Below are 23,862 nucleotides of genomic sequence, written 5' to 3' on the forward strand. Positions count from 1 at the left end.
ATAATGTGAGAAAACAGAACAAAATGCTCATTGATAAAAATCAAGACTGAGGCACATATACAGGGAACAGAAAAGTTTGATACCTCGTCAACACCCCTCTTTACAATAATTAATGTCTGCTGCAGTTGGGCGCGTGAAAATGAAACGCTTGGTGATTCTCTCAACTTGGGGTTTAAATTCTGTTCTTTACAAGGGTTTGTTTTGTTTGTGTGTATATGTTTGAGTGTGAAAGAGAGATAGTGTTTTAAGCAATCAATCAACCTGCAATCTCGCCTCCACATTTACAAAATAACAAGCAACATTCACAATTTGTTTCATTATTATCTTCATGTAGGTTCACCTTTTTAAAAAATAATCAACTGTGTGTTTACTAATCATGGACAATTATCAGCATCATCACCTCTTTCTCTCGATCATTTATGTTAAGCAATCAGTCTAAGCGAATCCAAATCCTTCCGAGCATTCGTGGATGGCCTTCAGAAGGTAAGACTTCAACTTGTCATACGTTTCGTAAACAGGCAAATCCAGTTGGTTGAAGCTGTGGCAAAAACACAAAAATTAGACTCGTCAAATATGTTTATCAAGATTAATTATAGTAATTACCATGTGTGGGCCGAAGGCAAGCGGTCGGTGGACCGGTCGTCCCTGTGGATCTGGAACTTTTGCACGCCGTTCATGCCCTCCAAGGCGCCGAAACCCTGCAGCGGCACCTTTGACGTTCCCGTAACAAACTGCAGGAATTTGGCCCTGTCCGCCTGGTCAAAGGAGCGGAGTGCTCTCCAGAACCATTGAATCTGGCGAAGGATTACAACTCATTAAAAATGTCAAAATAAGCTCATTTCAAGCGTTAAGAATCGTTTGAATTTAAATTACACTAAACAATCAATTCATAGTGTGTTCATCGCATTTACCTGCAAGGATGTGCTTTGGTATTTGTGGTACTCTGTGTTGGCCTTCAAGTCCTCAATGTCGACGTTGGGCAGGCCCGAAATCAGCAGCTCCAGCTCCTGCTCGTTGAAAATTGAGATCAGCTTCTTGGGGATGATGTCATAGAAGCCCTCCAAGAAAGCATTCAACCTGTGGAAACACGATGAATTAGCATGTATATTTATACTTAAGGACAAATAATCGTCAATTTTTTTTAATTTCTTTTGAGACATCCACATTTGCATTAATTTATTTTAAAAACAGAAAAGTTCAATGTTTTTAAGAAAATTTAAAAAGTGTGACCGAGTACTTCTAATTTGAGTTACATTTTGTGCAGTTCAATTGTTAGCTAGCTTTCCAGAAAGTTGCAAAATTTAGCTTTAAGACTGATAAAGGCAATTTTTAAGAAACTACGAGTTAAAGTTACTAAAATACCCTAAGCCTGAATTCATGAAACACTCAGATCAAATTTTAAATTTTATCAGAGCATAGTTCTGGAAAATTATCTATTTTAAGTTATGTTATAACTAAGCAATATGATGTAGAAATACTTGAGACCAAAACCGCTTGAAATTTCCGAATAACTAATAGATGGATTTGGAAGAGGTCCCTTCAAACGTCTTAATATGCGGCCGCAATACAATCTTTGCAAGAACTTAAAGGCGGAAAGAGCAACGGCAGTTATTGTTGATGATTTAATCAGCATTTTATATAGATCATTTGTACGAAATAGATGAAAAAAGGATAATAACAACTCACTGTTTCTGAATTGCGCCGGTCATTTTCATCTGGCACACGAGGTGGATGTAGTCCATCTTGTTGGCCTCGGTGACTGGCACGTTACGGCCATTAGGGATCAGGTCACGCACCTCAGTCACGCCAAACTCCTGCACCTCTGTGCTGAAAGTGACGTCGTAGCCCATCTCCTTGACAGAGTGCTCCATGAGGAACTCAAGACCCTTATAGAAGGTGTAGTCCTCGCTCTCCATGTCTGTGTATTTGACCTGCTTGCTAAGGATGTGTTTGTAGAATGAGCGTGTGAAGTAGCACTCAAGCAGCTTGTTGTCGTATATCGCTTTAGCTGAAAAAAGGTATAACAAAAAATTACTTTTAAACGAAGAAAAGAGACTTTGATCTATTAAGGTAAGACCACTTGGCAAGCTCAAAATTTTTATTTTTTCCAAGCTCATTTTTTATAAAATGTAAGATATCCCAGGATAGAATTAATTACGCGATAAAATCATAAGTTTGGTTAAAACTTTTGATGATCTGAATCGACCCAATTATATGAATCTGTTAATTTTTGTCCATGGAAAACGCAACTGAAGAAAGTTGATTATTTCATTTCTTGGGAGAAAAAAAGGTAAGACATTTAACCTTAAAATACACAACCTAACACAATTAATTAAAATAATAAAATCTTCCTACACTTTTGAAATTTTTCAAGGGTGGAAAAACTCGGCTTACCAATCACTCTGCCAACAAACTTGAAGTAACTCAGATGGTTGTGGTTGCAATATGACGTTGAGTTGATCATATAGGTCACTCGGTCTCCAGGCGAGGTTATGAACAAGGCGTACATAGGGTTGAAGATTTCCCTTGAAATGATCACGTACCACTCCCTCAAGAGGCCTCCAGCGTCCTGGCCCTCCTCGCCTAACGGACAAAAATAAGCAAAACATGAGTTTAAGGACAAAGGGCAAAGGATAAAGCGAAGGAGCCTTCAAAGCAATTTAATATAGAAAGCTACCTTCAAAGACGATGTAGAAACGGTTCTTCCACTCCTCAGAGCTCCTCCTGTGCAGCTCGCGGTAAGAATCCTCAAAGACGGCGCTTCTGCGCACATGTACTGCCAGCTCCTCGCGCCGGATGCCCTCGTCGAGTCTGTCAAGTTCAGTGCGGAAGTAACGCCGCTTCACATCAAAGTCCAGGATGCGCGTGTGATGCGCCAGAACGGAGAAAGGACCGTCGGCCAGGTGCGTGTTCGTCTGCCGCAGGATCTGGTTGAGAACCGTTCGGTGCATTTCTGCAAACAGACGAGAGAAAATATTAATTGTTATTATACTTTTTAATATAAAATAGGCGAAATTTAAACGTTTTGAAAAATTTGGGGAAGTTCTTACATGAACATATGAAAACAACGTATATATTAATTTCAATAATATTTCATATATGTTTCAACTTGAAAATTGTGATAACTTTGAATGCTTTTAAAGGCATAATACCAACAGAGCCCAGGACGAATAATTTCAGAAAAAAAATATCCAACATGTATCAAAATAATGAGCTTACCTGCAAAGGAGAGGAACTTGCGCATGTCAGGTGAGAGGTTTGCGGTTTCACTTGAACTCTTGGCCTCAGACGCATCCTCTCCAGCTTGAACAACTGCGGATGATGCCTGCTGCTCAGCAGTGTCGGAGGCGACTGCTGGCTCCTGTGCAGCTTGCGCTTCCGACACTTCGACGGCCGCAGCCGCGTTTTTGCTGTCTTCCAGTGACGAATGCACGTAGAAGAAAGCTTCAACCGCAGGCTGAGTAGCAGAAACATAAAAATTAACAACAGCGCACAAACACCAGGTTTTAAACTACTGTTTAAACAGAGATGAGCGAATCAAAATGATGAAAATATGCTCTATCAGCAGTCTGTTATAATATTAATTTTACATCAGACAAAGCTGCTGATTTACAAATATTTATTTTTAATATTTTCCTAGCAATACCCAGATAAATTGAACCACCCTTCAGCTAAGATTAGTCACCAACCAATAATTTAATAAAAAACAAGCATCTTTCTGGGTCTCACCTGAAGTATGAGCACGGCGTGCTGGTCCTGATTATTTTCTAGTTCTGAAAGACACTGGCTGAGCACATCCCACAACGAGTCAAGCCCCAAGTCCTGACTCAAAGGCGGCGACTCGCCCCTCGGCTTTCCAAATTCAGGCTTGCTGAAGTCGATGTCTTTTGACGTGCTGGCGGAGGAGGAGGTTGCGGTGGGTGCGGTGGCACTGGCCGCACTGGTTGGCGTGGGTCGATCTGTTGACGAAGCTTCATAGTCATCTGCTTCGTCATCGCTGCTTGAGCAGACAACTTCGGTTGTCACAGGAACAAAAACGTCTGAAATGCCAAAAGAAATAGCAATTTAGAAATGACTCATAAGGTAATACAACGCAATATTTAAGACAGTATTAATTTGAGTAAATAAAATGGCATTTTCTAAAACCCAACTGATTTCCATATTTCTCTACATAATTTATATGGATACTAACTTAATTACAGAAGAAATTTTAAGAAATCCTGGAAGGTGTCTGAGCTAAGAGATTAAAAAAGTCATAAAAAATTTGCTCCTTACATCCAGGGTAGGTCTGCAGGTGCTTGGTACCCTTCTTGTTGTATTTGCTACGCAAGTCTATGAAGACCTTGAGCAGTCGCAGGAAGGACGACTGGCTAGAGGTTTTGCTGGTGAGCAGCGCGATTGAGGGCAGCTGCAGGTCGTGGCCGGTGCTGGCCGAGATCTTGCTGGGTGCGTTCACGATCACCGCTGAGTTGGTGAAGCGGTCGGCCAGCTTACCGCGGTGCACGCGGTCGCTGCGCAGTTCGTCCTCGCCCTCGGTTGTTTTCTCCTTCTTGCTGGACAATGTAGAGACGCTGTGCTGCCGCAACTCGGCCAGAAGCACCGAAATGTCGCGCTCCACTGTGTGCCCAATCTGCTTCACTCCATCCATCAGCAGTTTGATTACCTGTACACAAATAGGGAAAAGTTTGCTCAGTAATAACGCCATCTTGGTAGGAATAATTTAGTTGCAATGCTCACAGGTGATTGTTAAGAGAGGCACCCAGTGAGATTTTTTAATAAAAAACACAGAAAATTGTGGCTGTCGTTTTAGATAACATGCCAATAAGTAGAAACTTGCAGCAAATAATTTGGGTATGATTCGAAATTAGCATTCTTAGAACAGTAAAAATAACAAACACGATTTGTAGACCGAGACATAAAATATATATAAAAAAGCTATTTAGCAATCTTGATCAAATCTTCAAAGAACTGCAACTCAAGTTTAATATCCTAAAAAATGTGCATTTTAAACGTCGACTTCCAGTTAAAAATTTTTTTTGTGCACTGTTTGATTTTCAAAATGAAAATGATCAATTTTTGTTATTTAGCCCAGTTAATTTATAAATGCTCTCACCATGTCCTTGGTGGCTTCCGGCCCACGACAGAGGTTGTTGAGGAAGACCTTAGCGTTCTTGAGACCGTTTTCGAGGCACGACTTGCTGATGAGTACGTCAATGAGGAGTTTGAGATGCCGCTGCGGCACGTCCACCTCTCTGATGTAGGTTGGGATGTACGGGTAGTGGCCCTTGGGCGTGCCCTTGGTGTTGACACAATATTTGGGCGGGATCTTGCTGCACCGTAGTCTGGTCGAGTGGTGCGCAAAGTGACGCGTTGGTGACAAGGCGCGGCTCTCGTCCGACTCAGACGCTGTTGTGTCGTCAGGGATAATGTTGACGCGAACGGCGCACTCATTCACCAGGCCAGACGACACCTGGTAAAGCAGGCATATGGTGCTGTCTATCAGCTGCGGGCTGCGCAGGATCAGCGGGAACGAGAGGAAGGGAAGGAAGCGGCGGAAGTGGCACGTGTCCGAGAACGGTATTTGCGAATCGCTATCTCCACTGTGCTGCCACTTGTGCAGGCTCTTGCTGTTCTTCAGTGCGCTCACTGTGTCCAGCTTGATCAGCGTGTCCCAGAAGTCAGGTTTGCCTTGACTCTCTGCCCCACTGGAGCCTTCAGACTTGGCCGCCCCATGGTCTTTGAACCTGTGGTATTTTTAAATTTAGAAATATTTTAAATAATTCAAGGTCGCCTTAAAAGTTAACGTTAAAATATAATAAGATGCACAAATAAAATTTTGCATTTGAAAATCACATTAAAGAGTTGTAGGGCAGAACAACATTGTGGTGGTTGTGTGGACTGAGAGCACCTTAGAGTTCTGAATTACCTGTGTGGCAAAAAGTACTCAGGGAACACTTCGCCAATGAAGATAAGAGTGTCAAGCACTCGATTGGCAACAGACGATGCAGCTTGAGGGTGAATGCTGATGTTGCAATTGGCCGACCTCTCTCCATTGGCACTTCTTTTGCCCAGTGAAGGCCTTTGAATGTTGAATACATTTGTTCGTGAGCCAAGGGCAGCGTCCATGGTAATATTGAGCCAAGCAGGCGTTTTGCTCGCACTGAAAAGTAGTTATTTTCAATATTTTTCTTATGTTAGGAACTAAATAAAAATATTGGTCTTTAAATGGTACTGAACTTACGAGTTCTGTCGAGGTTTAGTAAACAAAGTCGGCTCTGAAAGAGATGCTTCATAGCAGTCGTTGCACATCTCCAGGATGGAAACCAATGACTGCAATTTAACGTTTTCTGTTATCATATCAAGGCCTTGAAAGGTAAAAGGAAGTGGTCTCACCCCAATGATCCAGTCCCTCGTTTCAGCATGCCAGCATAAATGCCTGAGTACTCTTTGCAGTCTTGTGATGTTCAGTTTTGGATCTTCGACGAACAGGAGTACCAAAAGGCACGCGATCGCCTCTTGGTCCAAAACTTGCTTACCCTTCCACCTGAAAAAGGAGGTTAGTATCCAACAAATGAGACCAAGTGTCAAGCGTTACGTACTTTGTGAGGTAAGAACAAGCTGTCCTCATGTTATCCGTATTTCCAGGCGTGGAGCGACTCCATTGGCCCCAAGCGCGAGGCGGAACGGAAGAGATGTAACGACTAGGCATACGACCTTCGATCAAACCTGTTGGATTAACTGAATTTAAAATTACTCTCTTAATCAAAATATTTTAAGGAAGTGACAATGAATTGAGGCGCTTGTTCTATGCAACATAAACTGTCAAAATTAACAGAGAACAATGCAATCGTTCAAAACTTGGGCAGATGATCATTACAATTTCTCACCGGAATTTCTCAGAATGGAGGAGAGAGTATTGTTGCTTTGGCTGACGTGGTTTAGGAAACGCTCTTGCATTATCTGTCTGTTGCGCGCTTCCCAGTCTCGACGCAGAGTTTGCGCTTCTGCCGCGAGTTCTGGTGGCAATACCGAGATTTGGGACTCCTCCATGTCAGTCAGAATCTGGAAAGCACAGATGAGAATTGGCAAACACGCGAGATATATTAAGAAAACTTTTCTCAGATTGCCAGTACAAAAATTTTTAAATTCCATATATGCTTGGCGTTTAAAAGATAAAGCATTGCTCGCAGTTAGTCAACGACCTGGTAAAAATTGGCGAAATATATGCTTACAGACTGTCGCAGTGACGGAGGCAGGTTCTGGAAAAAGGCAGCCGCGTCAACCGGGTCATTGGGGTTGGCGGCGGCGGCAGCACGGCGCTGCTCTTCCAGTCTTTGTTGGGTGAGCACCTCTTCTTGGATGTTGGGTGGAAGGGCTGCTAGGAATTCAGGGTTAACCTCCAATGGAGCTTCCGCTGCGGCAGAAGCTGCAGCGGCGGCGGCAGTGGCGGATGCAGCCTCTGGCGCTTGGGCTCTAGCCCTCTGTAGTCTTTGAAGTCTGTAAAACATCCAGAAAGAATAAGATGGTGATATTGCTTCTATTTTACAAAATTTTATGTCAAAAGTTGTTACCGAAAGTTTTTCTGGTCATAAATCCATTTTTCTTAAAAACGGTTCATTGATTACTGCAAGAACTTAAATTGTTTCCATCTTTTGACTTTTTTCAATAGTTTAATTGTTTCTTTTTAATTTAATTTAACTAGACTTAACCTTACTAGAAAAATGTTTTTAGAAAAATCAAAATATTTCGCAAGAATAAGTTCATTTTGTTGTGAATAACAATTTTTTTTTGCTAGCAAAAAACGAAATATTATCAGTTAACTAGTTATGTAAAATCAGCACATCATCTTACCTCAACTGTTCAGCGATGACCTCCTGTCTCATGTCCTCTGGCAGGGCGGCCAGGAAGGAAGGATCAACGCCTTCAGGTAATTCCATTTCCATGCCATTTAAAGTGGAGGCGGAGGTAGACGCAGGCGCCTCTCCTGTAGCAGAGGCAGTGGCACCCGCCTCAACAGTTTGCTCAGCTGGGGCTGCAGCGGTAGCTATCTCGACTTGGGCCCCAGTAGCGCGTGGAGTGTCAAACCATGAGTTGATAGACTCATAATCAAGTGGTTCGTAATTGCTGCTGGCAGTGGGCTCGGTGGGCAGCGGCGGGCTGACGGGCTCCTTCTCCAACGCACTTTCCTGCTGCTCCATAGCGGTTTCTTCATCCTCCTCTTTTGGTGGCTCCTCCTCGCTCTTGTCGGCCGTCGCATCATTTGTCGGCGCTGGTGGAGGTGGACTTGTGTGCATATTCTCACTCAAATCGTTCTCAGTGTTCTGGCTGGCGGGTGGTACCGGCGTCTCAGCAGACAGCTCATCTCGTTGGGCCACATCACAAGAGTCGGTCGGCGTAAGCGAGCACGCCGTATTCTCGGTTTGACTCTGTTCCTGTTCAGCGGCGGCGCTCTCAGAGGCCGGCATCTCGCAGCTTGCGGCTGAATTGCTCTGCTCCGTGTCAGTTGAAGTTAGTGTTTGCGTCGAGCGGAATACAGAGTTCACAATGTTGGACACCTCAGACGCGATCAGCTGCATTTCTTGCCCCTGCATTTGACTGCCCGGCGTCGCAGGTTCGGTGGCTACCGCTTGCGCTTCAGGCGCGCTTGTGTCAGTCTCCATATTTTCTGTGCGAAAATTGAGACCATTAATGATTTATGACTAGAGGACAATTACTTTAAGATAACGTTAAAAATTGAAACTCATGATTGAAAACTATATGGTTGTGTTACTTTCAATCACAAAAATATACAACACACAGGTTTAACCTTTTAACTTAAATAGTTGTTTTGTTTGATGCTTATGAAATTGAACAAGTTGAAAATTAAGTATCTATTTATAATGTGGCCTATGGCGTGCGATAAAAGTCCTTCATTATTATTTACTTGATTTTAAACATTGTCTCTAATGTGAATTGATGAAACAGATTGGGAATGCAAATCAGTAAGGGCAAACTTAACACACCTAATACATGCATACAATTTAACTCACCCTTATTTGTATCTGCCGCTTTTGCAAGTTTCAACTCCTCCTCAGCAAGTTTCTTCTTCCTTTTTTCAGCTAACTCCTTGTCTCTTTGCATAGTGAGCTGCTTCACAATCTTTGAGGCCAAGACTGGAAAACAATACAGTTAGTGAACTGTGATTTTGAATCTCAAGACTTCAATAACCAATTGAGCAAGCAGGCATGGAGTCTCCATCGAGGAGTTTTCCTTCCTCATTCCACCAGTGCAGAGCGTTGGGAATGTTGTTGGCAGCAGCTGGCAATGAAGGCCCAAATAGATAGGCCCCCTGCAAATTAGAGAAAAATATCGTTTGGATGTCATTTCACCCATTTAAATTTATATTTACACATAAAATTATATATGAATTTCCATTGATATTTTTTGAGGGGTTTATGCAGGGTTTAAAATTGTACATTTTTTCAATCATGATAAATAAGTAAATTATTACTTGCTAACTATTACTTAAAAATTTAAGTGGATTTGAATCATGTTGCTTACCGAATCGTCTCCATCATCTTCGTCAAGAAGGGTGAGAGACTCAATCACAGGAATAGAACCGTGCCTTGTTTCCCCTAGAGTGAGAGGCTCCGGACCCAGAAGCCTGTTGACAATGCGAATTCTTCATGTTTATTTAACAAAACGCTGTCTATGGAGCAGTCTACTCACCTCTGCAGGATAGCCGGTCCTCGAGAATGTAGGTGGGCCAGATAACGCCTCTGCAGGCTTGAGCGCTGCGATCGGGTGGCGTTCTGCCGCTGCAACACACCACCACCACCGCCGACATTGTCGCTCTCGAGGGAGCCGCGGAAGGCGACCAGTGGATTTTGCTGCTGCTGCCCGTGGTGATGATGGTGGTGGTGATGAGTGGGGTGTGCGCTGACGCCCATGTTCAGGAAGCCAGGGAGGTCGTTGTTAGTGAGATCCGCTGTAATGCACAATGTGAAGAATTGGAGATTAACAATGCATTCTTTAAAGACAACTAATTAGTACAAAGACACAAAAAAACGATGGCATTAATTACCTTCTTCTTCGGATTCATCATCATCTTCATCCTCCTCCTCATCATCATCGTCCATGTCATCCTCTTCCTCCTCATCTTCATCCATTTCATCATCCTCCTCATCATCCTCGTGAGTGTCACCGTGGTTATCTAGTGCAGCTGCCGCCGCTGCAGCCACTACCGCAGCGGCTGCAGCCGCAAGATTAGGAGCATTGCTACTTGACTCTTGAGGTTCAGGAGTGCCACCCTCCACCGAACCATCAGCAGAACCAGCCGGGGAGTCTTGACCTCGTTCTGCGTTGTTACCTTCTTCGCCTTGCTGTTCTTCATCGTGGTTGTCTTCATCGTCGTCATAGTTTGAGTCAGACTCTTCCCACTGACGAATCGATGGACTTTCAGGCGGGTTCATGTCATCATACAAGTGAACCTCCTATAAAAAGAACAATATTTAATAAAACTTATAGTTAATTAGGTTTTCTGAGGTATTAATATAACTTACAGTGCGATGATATTTAAAGCACAGAATATAATTTTCAAATTAGGTAAACTACTTACATCACTGTGAGCTCTATTCATATTGTGCCTCGGCCTTTCATCAGTGACAGAGAACTCCATGATGTCTTGCACTACGCCGCCACCATCTCTAGCACTTTCCATCAAGTGCTCCATCAGCTCCTCCAAGCCCATGCTCTCTGAGGTGCTCTGGGTGCGACGTGAGTTCCCAGTTGCTGAGTTTCCTGCTGATGATAAACAAATATGAATTTATATTTGATGATCCCGGTCTGAGCGTCTTCCCACAAGTTTGGAAAGAAGCGAGCCAAATATGAAAGATCTAAAAATATTTCCATCAAAACAGTAAACTTAATTTTTCTTAACCAGGATGAAGAGCTACAAAACATTCACAAATGAACACGTGAAAATGAATTAAAACTTACAAAATTAGTTTAAATTTAAGTGGTTGAAATCAGTTGAATAATTAAATTATTAGAGACTATAATTATATTTACTTGAGGTTTGCGATCCAGCATCTTGAGCGCCAGTCTTACTCTTCTTGCCATCTTTAACTGTGGATGGAGGGTGAATCACAATTCTGGTGAGGGTCTCCAGAGGTTTGATCAGCCCGTTGACAGTGGCCTGCAGGTTGGGACTGGACAAGTCCAGGCTGTAGGGGATTCTGGACAAGTCTGTGAGGATACCCTTCTTAATCATGATTCTGACAATGCTGTTGGCTGTGACGCTGCAAGAATGGAAAAGTGTTGAATGAACGGCATAAGTAACAAGCATGGAATGCTCACTTGCAGGGAGGCTTGTCAACCGATCCCAAAATTGCAAATGGGCAAGGGGGAACTGGAGCAGGACAGCTGTCGATCATCACCGAAACCAAATTGCAAATCTCCTGTACTTCAGTGTGTTTTGAGTTGGACTCAGGCATGCTCAGGGCTCGATTGAGAGCTGCTTTGACCTGCAAGTATATATTTGATTTAATTTTAATTTAAATATAATTCATATGACCACAAGTCTATCTATAAAAATCAGAAAAATAGAAATTACCTCCATGACAACGTGCGTCTGAATTTCACTGGAAAAACTGCAAGAGGCCAATGCAGAAATAAGCATGCGCACCATGTTGTGGCACTCCAGATCAGCGCAGGAGTCAAATAGATGCTCAATGATGTAATGTACAGCGCTGAAAGCCTGTTGCTGGCCGGCGGGGTCGCCAGGACTGATCCTGGCGCTAGTCTCGCCTCTCGGCGCGTCCTTTGGGTGTTGGTACTCTGATATGATCTTGCCCACATGATTGTACGACCTAACTAGCTCAGCCAGGATCTTGAGGATGGCAGAGCAGGGCACAAGGGGCTTAGAGCTCTCCTCTGAAGTTGGCCTCTTGCGAGTTTTGTCCTCAGCGTCATGGGCCACTTGCAATTCGCCTAGTAGGCAATCGAGCTGGCCCTGGCGCGTAGTGGAAACCGCTGCCCTCCCACTGCGCACACTGTGACGAACAGAGGAGGGTGGCGGTGGAGGCGCTGAAAAAGTCCGCTTGCTCGGCTTTGAGCTGCACGCGGTAGCCTCCTCCTTTTCCTTGCCCTTCTTCTCACTCTTGTTACCCTCGTTCTGAGCCATTTGTTGCAGAAGTGCGTCTAAGAGTTCATTGACGACCGCTGCAGAGGCACTGCTTGCTTCTGATGTTATTTTATAGTGCTTTGGTGGGCCAGTGGTGCAAATGATGGGCAAGTCCTCCTCTTCAGCTGAAATAACAAATAAGGCATGCTTAGAAAAATATGCTGTAAAGAGTTAAAATTTTGGCTCTCATTATAGCTGTCAATGCACTTGGCAAGGAAAAAGTATGTTATCACTTTAAGATTTGTCCTGGTCTTAGACAAACATTTAATAGAAAAAAGAAATTAAATAAAATTAAACAATTAATCATTCCTTGCTAATGATTTACCCACAATTTTTGTTACTCTTGTTTGCTGATAAATATGTTTTTATGACACACCAATAGAGACTTGTCTCAAGTGAGAGGGTTATTTTCAAGAGAGCTGATGCATGAATTACATGAAAACAGAAATTAACACCACTACTTACTTCTGCGAATCGTGATGTTAGAGTCTGCTCTGAGGCTTTCTTTGCAAAGCTGCAAGAAAGTTTCTGGCGACCTGCAAACTGCATTTCCACATATTCTAAGAAGGTAGAAGAGCTCTTTCAGGTAGGGAGGAAGGTTTGCTTGCGTTTTGGTACGCAGCACTTTCTCCATGGCCAACTTAAGCACTTTAGGTTCTTCAACGGTGTGTCTGATCACAATGGTGATGAGGTTGATTGCTCCAAGGAAGTGGTGCAAATTTTTCAGCATCAGCAGCTTCCATATGCCACCATTTTCAAAGAAGATCTGGGCGTATTTGTAGTTTCTGGTGATCCTAACTAAAATCTTCATCATAGCCTGAAGCGCGTCTGGGCACACAGGCACGGACAGCAATTTTATGCACGCCCTAAATAACAAAACTCAGAAATAGCATTCCAAGGATCAAACTCTGTCAGTACTCACTTGATCAGAATCTTTGAGTACGTATCACCAATGCCCTTGATTTTCCCTTCTTCAACCAAAGGCTTTTCTACAATACTTTCATCTGTTTCTGCTGCCTTAGCTGGCGACTGGTCGATTTCCATCTTTTTTGGAGAGGTATCACCGTTTTCTTCTAGCTCGCCTTTGGGTTCCTCTAGCTTGTCGTTAAGGCACAACATGATTGGGCGTCGGTTGCCAGTGTCCTCATTGCACTGAAAAAATTGTGGTTTATTAAGGAAAAGCAACTCTTTCATGGGAACGTGCTTAGAGTTCGAAATAATGCCATGTTGAGTTTGAACTCTTATGAGCTTACCTGGTACATTGTGTTGAAGTGCAAGGTGTATTTGCGCCTACCATAGGTGATTCTCACGTTCGGTTCACCACCAAAGTAGGCTTTGTTGATGGTATCATTGTAAGGCGCACTGTAGGTGCACCACTTACTGGATGAAACGTCATACCATTTCCATTGGCGTCCGCATATCTGCGAAAATAAAATTTGAAAACCTAATGCGTGAAGTTTTGTAACTTAAGAGTTTCATTAAACCATTTTATTTAAATTTGACTTAATTATTAGCTGGAGATTAAAGTATGTCAACATTGGATAGTAAAAATTAAGTTTTCTATGGTGGTGCATTACTTAGAGTTCGCTTTAATGCATTGTATCATTTCAATACAAATGATTAAAGAGCATTAAACACTTACTTTGTGCATTTCTTCTTGTCTCTCAAGACCGACAGCTACTCTCTCATATTGATCCAAGATCTGGAAGATGGGTCCAAGCCACTTGGGGGTTGAATCGAATTGAATGTGAGGCAGGCAAGGGCTCATGAGAGCAACCAGCTGCTCGATGATGCCAGTTTCTTCCATTGCTACGCAGCTAGGAATTTTCATCTCCTCAAAGAGTAACGAGAAGAACTTGAGCAGGTCAGCTGTTCTTCCCGATTCGCGGGAGTCCGACTGGATAATCAGGTAGCGGTTGGTGTCAGTGATGTCTTTGACCTGTTCAAGGAACAGTTTGATGCACTCAGACGTCTCCTTCAAAATTGTGTTCAGCATCTGCTTCCGGAAGCTCTCTCCATTTCTCTTGGCAATCATCACCAGCAAGTCACACGCCTTTGTAGTGGCTGAGCTATTGATAGTGTCCAGCATTTTCAGACACACTTCAGGAGCTGCCAGCGTGAAGTTGTACACCTCGTCTTTGGTCAGCGGCTCAGGTTTCTAGAGTTGTCATGATTAAATTAGAAAAAACGACAATCATTGACAGAACTTCATGAAAAAATATATTTGGCCAACTTCAACCCACCTGTTCAATTATGGGGACTTTCTCTTTCGAGCTGGTTGATTTTTCAGTCGTTTCCCCGAGGGACATAGCTATAGCTTGATGCATTTGGTCTTCCTCAGATACGTCAACGTCCATTCCCTTGAAAGAATCAGTTAGCCCCATCTTTCAGAATCGGGAATTGATATCGTACCATAGAAGGAGCATTTAGCAAGTACTCAGTGGCTTGCTCGACAGTAGGAGAAATTCTCAGAGCCTGGATTGACATGGCCCTTGAGAAACCCATGTCAACGAGTCGGTTGAGGTGCTCCACGCTGACTTCTGAATCTACCTCGACAGAGTTTGTGGTCGCAACAGCAGGGGTTGCGCTGCTTGTGGCAGCTGTTTCCTTATTCTTGTCTTTTTTTAATTCGTCAAGAATCTCCTCAGACTTGAGAATGTGCTGCCAGATTTGCAGCATCAAGGGAATGACGTTGGGAGACGACAGAATCTGGTTCCGTGGGTCCACGTTCCACAAAAGCATCAAGGAATCAAAGGCAAGCTGCGTAATAGACAAAGTTTCTTTAAAAATAGTTTTGACTTCTATGTAATTAGTATCATGTTTGTAAAAATATGGAAAGAACGTTCATAAGATATTGAAAGACGTGAAATTACCTTCTGCATCAGGGTGATATATTCTGTTGGCTCAAATGGGTGTGAGAGCATATTGTTAGCCTTTGTAGACAAAGAGTGAGGCGACTCGAGCACAGACTTTGGATTCACAAGCTTTTCCAACAGTTCCAGCCAGCTCTCCACGAATTCAGAGCAAATTGGCAGCCATGGAATATTTGGTGGGTGGAAGTCAGTGGGCAATGCATACTTGTCCTTGACTATATCAAACATACTCATATCTGCACACAACACCCAGCGGAATGTCCTGCGAATTTATAGTATGGGTTACCAATGTGCCAAGCTGTAATTTAAGAAATCTCACTCAAAGAAACGCAGGTATCCACGATTGGCAATGAATTCGTTGAGCATCAGGTGGTATGGAACCTTCTTCTCATCTAGCATCATGGGTGTTACAAAAGTGATCGCAGAAATCAGGTATTTAACACTGAAAACAACCTCTAATTTACTAGATTTCCTAAAATAGGAAGCATTGGAGAAGTCAAATATTGAAGAGAGTATGCTTTACAACAGTCATAGAGATGCAAAAGAGAGCAGATGAGGCAAACTCACGTCAAATAGTCGTACGGTGCTTGAGGGAATTTCTTATGCCAGACAGCATTTTTGATCAGATCACCTAGTCTTGAAGCAACTGCGCACGACTGATTAGTGGCAATGAAAGGGGAATTGCTTCCAGTCTGCCCTCGTCTCTGTCTCAGAGGAGTACCCACGCACAGCTGAAAAATAAACAAACATATATTTCAAACACTCCTTAGCATGAGCTTTGTTTTCAATACTCAATTTATAATTAAACACTACTTTGAGCATCAATAAGTTTAATACTAACCTTGACCAGAATCGAGAAGAATTCTGACATTGATTGTCTTAATCTGGTTGTAGGATCAACTAGCTTTGAGAGGTTGGAAAGCTGTGCGTCCGAGAGACCTGATGATTTGCCAAGAGTCTGCATTCGAGTTTCCTTGCGAAACACTTCTGGGTAGCTGTCTTTGTCACACGAGTTTGTATCTACATCTGGTGAGTTGAGCGATTTAGCTGTGAGTTTGCCTTTAGCTGACTGAAATTGCGAAAAAAAAAATTAACGCTCATATTTGGGAGTAGCGTAAATAGACTTGTCTTACAGCTTCGTCACTCGCACTCACTAGCTTCAGGAGATCTTCTTTGCCAAAGTGGCCAGTGATGTCAAAATTTTCATTGCTGCGCAGGACTAGCAGAGCAGTGCTCTCCCAAACAATGTGTTTGTACACCACAATAAGCTTGTCTAACACTTTGTTCCCTTCCGCACTACCCCACATGTTCAAATTGAGTCCACGAATGTCAGGCTAGAAATAAATGGTACAGAATTACAGACCTAAAGAGGAAACTTGCAACATTAATGCAAGTAGACAGGTAAGATCGATTTTAAAAATTACCTGGCCTGTTCTACAGACAAAAGAGAACATGACAATAAAGTCGTTGAGGGCAGCAAATGAGTGCAGAGCAGGTGTTTGGTCTGGACATGTGAAGGCTTCTTTGATATCAGGCACAGACGCGATTTCCTTCAACAACACAGTTGACGTCTTGATTTCGTTGGCAGGTACAGTATCCAACAGTTTGTACATCTTTCTGAGAATAGGATCTACTTGGCGGAAGCCTTCGCCAAGCACCTCTGTCTCGTGAGATAAATTCTGTAAAGAGAGAAGAGGAAAGATATAAGAGGAGGTCCTGGTAGCAATTGTTGAAGGTTCGTATATACCATGATTGATTTGCAGACGGTGGAAACCGCCTGGGAAGACAATTGCAATGTACAATCAACTGGAAGATTTGGCAGGCCAAGCAGAGAAATGAGTGGCTTGAGGCCACCCTGGTCCTTAAACTCCCGCACGTGGTCATCAGTAGAATTGTTGCTAAGTATAGCATCCACGAATTTCATCTGTGAACAGTGTTGATTAGTGAGGTTAGTTGGATCAAGGGACAAACCTGCGAAATGCAGACACTTACCACATTGACGATGTAGTCAACCAGGGGTACAGCTACTCTTTCTTGTCCCTCCTCTATTGGCTGTTCCTCCTCGCCTCTTGACTGGGTATTCTCGTCATCGTCTTCCTCTTCTTCATCATCGCTACTGCCTCCTCTTGAGCCGCTCCTCTGCGTTGCGGTTGGGGCCTCCAGTTTTTTCTGCGGCCGCCAGCATACATATTTTGGATCGGTTCCCAGGTTGCAAAGTTCTTGAAGAAGCTGCATAAAGATATAAAAATTGTATTTATTTGGTTTATTGCAGCAAAGAAACTGATTGAAACTTAAATTAATTTGGCGATTCTCTTAGATAACTATTAAGATCATTTTGATAAAACTATATAGAATCAACTTTAAATGGGTATTATAACATCAAGTATCGGGTATTATATAGGAGGGAGATTTCTAATAAATCATCATCTGATGACTTTGTGGTGATTCTCCCCACTGCTTGGTACTGGAAACTTACAGACGTTTCCAAAGTGCCAGGACATTCGTTTCCAATTTACTCTTTCCAAATTTAATTTAAATAATTATTACAAATTACTTTACTAATTATTTTGAGTAATAATATATTTAAATTCTGGTAATAAAGGCAAGCCTAACTTCATCCCGATTATTTATTCACAGCAACAAATATAGTTAAAATAAACTCCAGATTTAGACAGGAAGTTCGTACACTAGACTTCAAGACCCCTTGTTGAGGTTGGGCAATTAGGTTAAACGAGTAGTTTGAATCATTTGATACCTACTCCTACAACTTATTTTAGCAGGGGTTTTGCATTACAATTGCTAATTACTGTGTTAAAAAAGAAAAATATATTTCAGGTGCAACAATGACTAATCCCAGTTGATTTAGTTTTTGGATTTTGATGTCTCACCTTGATGATGGCGAGGGTTGCGTCTTTCTTCAAACTAGGCTGGTGTCTCATGAGCTCGTCCATGGCGTTGCCCAAATTTGAGGCTGTGTCGCCCATGGGGTCTGAGCTACGTCTCCTGCGCATGGCGGCCAGGTATTTGGGTGAGAGCAGCACCTTGAACATCTGTTCGAAAGGGCAGCACTTCACAAAGGCGTTTAGACCCCTTGAATTGAGGCAGAGTGCGCTGAAAACGTTGGGCAGTGAGCCAAGCACCTCCCTGGTGGCCGGCACCTTTCTCACGAGCAGAGCGTGTAGCATCACATCCGTGAGGCCGTTGTCCTGAAGCGAGGTGAGCAGCGACGGTTCCTGGAACACGTAAACGGTGACGACGTCGGTGGCAAGCAGGAAAAGCGACGGCCCGTAGTACTCGGCGTTGCTGATCACGTGCTTCAGGGTTGAGGGGAGTGAGCCGTCCATCACGTGTCGAATACTATCGGCAAACGTTGGATCCTGGATTGCTTTCTTCAGGAAGTTCAGCATCGACTTGAGCAGCGCTGCCCGCTGCGGTAAGCAGTGCAGAGGACCGCTTTTGTCCCGCGGCTGCTGCTGCATCGCGACTACCACCTCCTCGCTTGGCTCTGCGCACCGTGGCGAATTCTCAACAGAGCTCTCTCTGCTGATGTCCATGCCATCCTGATTTTCAGGTAAGATCACAAAGGGCTGCTCATTGCGGCATATGTTCACTTCACACTGAAATTTTGACGTGTTTTTAACAACAGGGATTCATACTTAAATAGGATGGCTTACCTCTAGTCTATTGATAAAGGTGTTAAGACCAGAGTGCACTTCAAATGACTGCATGTCTGTGTTGGTCATCAAGTCAATCACACGCACTGCTCGGGTTACAAACTGAAATACAAAATAAAGGAGTTGATTAGTTATTACCTTATTTCTTACATTTGTTCCACAAGATAATTAACAAAGTATCGAACAATTGACAAGATAAATGACAGCTAAAAACTAAGAAAACTCACTGTAATGTGTTCAATTTCGCTGCCAGGCCATTTGATAACTTTGAGCAGGCTTTCCATCATGTTGCACGAGACGAGTGCTTCGCCACCAGGCTCATAGCTGGCCAGATGGTAGAGAAAACTGAACAAAGCGGTCGCTAGAGGCAAGGGGAATGTTGGAGCAATGCTCGTTTGCGGATTCTCGCCCGGAGGAGCAGCTGTCAGGGCGACAATGCAGGAACGTACAAGCGAGGGCAGAAATCCGTGGTAGGATGAAGCACCCGTTACGTCAATGATTGTATTTAGCCGGCAATTCCTTGAGAAGCTTAAATAAAAATGAGCCATGATTATATCACATCTTACAAAACTTTTATTGGTCCATAAAACAAAATTAAAAAATTTATTTGATTGTTTCATAGAAAGGCTAAAACAAAAATGAAGGTTACATTATAATTAAAAATAGTTAAGTTCCAGGGATTTCCCAGTTATTGCGCTATCTTGAGAGCACTTGAGAAAAAGTGAGACTTACTTGGTCATGTGTGGATTTCTGTCCAGGTGGATGATGGCAGTAAGGGTGCGCAATGCAGCTGCTTTGATTTCGACCAGCGCTGGATCTTGCATCTCCAACACCTCAACAATCTCCTCCAGCAGGTTGCTGTAGAGTAGTTGGTGTGCGTTTTCCATCAACGCGTTTGAGTAGATGAGCACTGACAGGGCCTGCAAGCGCACTTGCACGCACTTGAGTCGACCTTTGAGCGAGCCGAAGCAGTGCGCCAGACGCAAATGTGTGAAAAGCAGAACCTGCGACACAGCAAATCAACTTCAGGCACCATTCAAAAGGTTGTTTTAAACAGATTTGTTAATATTAATTTTTCACACCCACCATTATCAATAATTGTTTTTTATCCTATCACAATTTTCAAATTTTCTCACCCTGACTGCACAAGCAATATTGGGGAAATTCTCGCTTCCGTATTGGGAATTTTCCAACTTTAAAATGTTTTTCAATATTAAATACTTAGAACAGCGAATCCACTTAAATTTCCACACAACACGCAAATGAAACTTGTAGAAACATGCCAAAAATGTTTAACTTGCTAGTTGCCCTTCAATTAATTGAAACCATTGTAGAGGACAATGAGAATAACTAGAGTTAAATGAGGGAAATTATACATGAAATCCCCAAAATAATTAAAATATCCCTTAAGGTGCAAACAAACCTGTTTCTCTATAGGCACATTGTGTTGGGTGACGAGCTCTTCCATGATGACTCCCAGGGGCTTGTCTATTTTGTCCACCTCGTCTAAGTGAATTGTGACAATGGTGTTGCTCGAACACGAGCTCTTCATGTACTTTTGGAACTTCGCCTCATTCTCTGTTAACGGATTGTTGAAGTACTCGAAGTGGAGCGAAGTGGCACCAGCAGGGAAGTGCTGTGAATGTAAAATATAGAGCAAATACATCAAAGTTAACACAACACATACAGATGTTGCGAGATCTTTGCAGCAATCAGCCAAGCCGTAGCCATTCTCCTTTCCACCCCAGCTCTATAATGGAAAGAGTATTAAATAAACCTGATCTTGTGGATTACATATGAATGAATTAGGATATGACAACAACATTGCTGCTGTTTTAAATTGCGAATTAAATTACTTCTGCCAAGTGGGTGAGCCGCCTGATAATTCCATATTTCTTCTCTGCATTGAGCCTAGGAATGAAGTTGCTCCTCTTGCTGAACATGTACAGCAAATTGAGGACAGCCAAGGTGACGTTCATGTCACTTGAGGATAGCAGGGTGATCAGGTGCTCCATCGAATTGTACAGATGGCGGGAGAAGGAGTGCTCAATCAGCAAGGTGGTGAAATGCAGCACGCATTGCAAAAGTTCTTTCAGCTGTTCAATCAAAAATTTAACAGAACTATTAATTCAAAATCACAGACTTTGTACAAAAGCGTACAGCATTTTACTGATTTAAAACGGTGTTTGGGTATAAATTCAAATTAAAGCCAAGAAATAATATTCTAATAAATATCAATTAGCTGAAGAACAACTCCAGTAATTTTCACTGTCAATTTATGAGAAACAAACCTGTTGGTTTTCAACATCATCGCAGGCGATGATCCACGAGTTGGGCTTAGGTCTGGTGGTGGCCCTCTCGAGGACAGTGTCGCAGATGTCCAAGATGTCTGTCCAGTGAAAGAGCTCGCATTTGCCGAAGGTCCACGATTCGATCTTGCGCAGCTCCTGCAGCAACTCGTTGTCGTCTTTGCAGGAGCGCAGCGTTTGAATCAGCTGGCGGCATTCCAGAGGCACCTCCGAGGGGCTCTTCTTCAGTTTACTTCGGTCGATTTTCATGTTGAGAACGCCTCTGCTATGAAAGGGTTAAAGACTTTCTAAAAAGAGAAAAAACGATCCAATAATCATTTGATAGCTAACGAAAAAAACACTTAGAAAGATAATTTATAATTAAGGGAATGCCATTTATGTACAAACAAAAGTTAATTTCGTTTCTTGTTGATTATGTATGTTATTGAGCCAAGACAGCTTTATTTTCAATAACATACGTCACGACACAAATAATTCGTACCAATTTACTGTTTCATAATGTCAACTTCCCTGAATATTTTAAATTAATTATGCTTGTCAAACGAATTAGGACTCGCTATGTGTTAAATAATGGCAATGCTTTGTATTGTGTTTCGAGTTCTGACTTGTTTTAAGTTATGGTGCATGTTGCAATGTACTCGGGTTTCAATCATTTCAACGTTTAGATAAAAAAGAGGCGTGAAGCTCGGCTCCCAGCATCAAATCAATGCACGAAAAATCCAGCAAAATAAATTCTGCCGAGACCTTCGTGTAGTAAAGGGCAGGTGGGACGCGGGGCTAAATAAATCTGGGAATTCTGCTGTTTTCATCGGATCATCGCCATGATGCGGACCTAGCCAAGGTGTCGCACCGAAAATTCCAGAAGTGCTCAAGAGCCACCCTCAGGTCGGATTTTTCGCTCACCTTGATGAAGATCAGATTAACATTTTAAGGCTCGAGGTGTTAGCTGGATGGCCGCTTAAAGGGTTCAAATTCGGTTTGTAAAATTGTTCAGTCCTTAATGGCCACAACAGTGCGTCATGAAATAAACGAGTGTTAGCTGATTGACGCGCCATCTGCAGATTGTTTGAGCAATTTGAAAATTTGCAGCGGGAAAGAGGTGTGCAGGAATATAAATAATATGGATAATATGGGCTCATTCGTTCACGTTATTCTAGATTCCAAATTCGGACTGTACAGTTTTAAATCTATCATCTAAATTTGTGCTTGTCGTAAGTACATATTAAAATGTTGTCAGATAACATAAGAACATAAGCGTACGTGTTATAAATTCCGAAAAAGATCGTTTAGGCAACAGAGAAAAAAGCAAATTGTGAAAAGGGTTCTTGGTATTGCATAAGAAGAAAAAAGATGTGCGCGTCAGCAAACAACTTACAACATGAGAATGAGACCATTTATATATATGACAGTTTATTTTCAAAGGAAAGAATAGGACGCGATGTGACGCTGATTGATTGCTTTCAGATTTCACAACTTTCAACTGATTGTGAGACACTTGAACCGGTATGGCGGCTTCCAAAAAGGACCCTTGCAGTGTCGTCTATTTATTTGTACCCTAAATTTCAAATAAGGCCCTTAGAGCTACATATAATCCTATTCGTTACAATAAAATACCTCTCCTTATTGTTGCGCAAAATAGAATTTCGTTATTTTCTTGTCACCTCCCGTAACAGCAAGTTATTGTTGAGAGCTAATATCTGTTCTAGAGGTTATTCCCTTCTAAAGAATACTTGTTTGATTTTCATTTCAATTTATTTCTCCAAAACAAGTCACTATATATACTATCTATAAATGAAATAGGCAACGAGGATAAAGCCTAATTTATTTCCATTATCTATAAATAAATTTTACAATAAAAATAAAATCACATTCAGCAAAAAATAAACAGCTTGCGAGGAAGCTGCATTTAATTTTTCTGAAAATAATGTTATCCTCGCGTGCTTCTATCCTCATTTCCTGCTATCCTATCTGTGGCTGATTTTTTTTTTACAAATTATAATGATCCGATTTTCTTGTAAAAGCAAAACACAAAGAGTATTCCGAATCTAAAATTTGTTTGTTCATTTTGGCACGTGAGGCCCGCAAAATACGATTTTATGCTGAAAATAGTTTACATTTTATGCAGGTCATCTCCAAAAATGTAACGTTAAGAAATTTAAAAAAGAAAAGAATGAAGAAAAATCGAAACTCAGACTGCTGTGAGCTCCTCTACGGGTATGCAGCACGTTTTGCAAAGCGGCGATGCGCGTCACTGCATCAATCAACTTCGCTTTGGCAGGTGCTCGCAATTTTTATTATAGCGGCTCAAATCCGAAGTTTGTCCAAACATTATTATACTACAGAAAATTTAAAAAGAATATTTGTTTACTACCTTAATTTCATTCATGTCAGGAACCATATTGTTAAATATTATACTAAAGATTTGTATTTTATCACGTGAAATAGGGCTGGCTGGATGCGCCGAAACTACATTATGATTGATTCTAATTAAACTACTCTGAATTAAACGAGGGTGAAGTCAATTTCCACAATGCAGCAAACCTCGAGTGAAAACTGTTAAATAAATCATAAATTTTATCACCTCATAATATATGGTTTTCATTTCCTTTAGTGCAGCAGGGTTGGTTGCTGCCTACAAAGTTGCACAACAGGTTTACTCTTAGATTGTTTTTCAGGTGGGTTTAAACGCACTTCTTATATTGGTTGCACCGATAGAAGGAACGCAGTTTTTTGTTACCTAAAACGTATTTCGTTTTTCAGTGATAATATTTCATGTTGACAAAAATGTGTCAAATTATAAAGAATAGAGATAAAGATCCAAGAGATTGACCAACTAAAAAAAT

General features: G+C 42.1%; 1 protein-coding gene across 6 annotated transcripts; it reads right to left on the reverse strand.

Annotated features, from left to right (window-relative positions):
• Positions 1 to 301: 301 nt before the first annotated feature.
• HUWE1 (HECT, UBA and WWE domain containing E3 ubiquitin protein ligase 1) lies at positions 302 to 22,068 on the reverse strand. Of its 6 annotated transcripts, XM_065495293.1 has the most exons (50): positions 21,923 to 22,068; positions 21,002 to 21,306; positions 20,567 to 20,806; positions 20,398 to 20,460; positions 20,134 to 20,346; positions 19,443 to 19,714; positions 18,938 to 19,238; positions 18,711 to 18,812; positions 17,925 to 18,653; positions 17,029 to 17,265; positions 16,784 to 16,960; positions 16,461 to 16,715; positions 16,170 to 16,370; positions 15,878 to 16,105; positions 15,604 to 15,767; positions 15,356 to 15,508; positions 15,037 to 15,298; positions 14,576 to 14,923; positions 14,407 to 14,523; positions 13,806 to 14,321; positions 13,417 to 13,584; positions 13,086 to 13,315; positions 12,629 to 13,029; positions 11,594 to 12,288; positions 11,338 to 11,504; positions 11,050 to 11,279; positions 10,598 to 10,782; positions 10,349 to 10,472; positions 10,064 to 10,231; positions 9,709 to 9,967; positions 9,541 to 9,661; positions 9,208 to 9,328; positions 9,030 to 9,152; positions 7,852 to 8,665; positions 7,233 to 7,497; positions 6,888 to 7,062; positions 6,600 to 6,738; positions 6,394 to 6,544; positions 6,242 to 6,330; positions 5,927 to 6,160; positions 5,114 to 5,744; positions 4,276 to 4,663; positions 3,730 to 4,040; positions 3,220 to 3,457; positions 2,678 to 2,953; positions 2,395 to 2,583; positions 1,687 to 2,008; positions 912 to 1,077; positions 604 to 794; positions 302 to 538 (listed from the first exon to the last, which is right to left on the reverse strand). In XM_065495293.1, exons 2-50 carry the CDS (start codon positions 21,266 to 21,268, stop codon positions 436 to 438), a joined length of 12,519 nt encoding a protein of 4,172 aa, XP_065351365.1. In that variant the 5' UTR covers positions 21,269 to 21,306; positions 21,923 to 22,068; the 3' UTR covers positions 302 to 435. The 6 variants fall into 6 exon arrangements, with proteins under 6 accessions (XP_065351365.1, XP_065351364.1, XP_065351361.1 ...); XM_065495292.1 differs by having other exon boundaries at positions 10,064 to 10,472; positions 15,356 to 15,478; XM_065495289.1 differs by having other exon boundaries at positions 10,064 to 10,472; positions 10,598 to 10,779.
• Positions 22,069 to 23,862: the final 1,794 nt, after the last annotated feature.

This window comes from Cloeon dipterum, chromosome X, assembly GCF_949628265.1.
Source record: "Cloeon dipterum chromosome X, ieCloDipt1.1, whole genome shotgun sequence".
Taxonomy (NCBI): domain Eukaryota; kingdom Metazoa; phylum Arthropoda; class Insecta; order Ephemeroptera; family Baetidae; genus Cloeon; species Cloeon dipterum.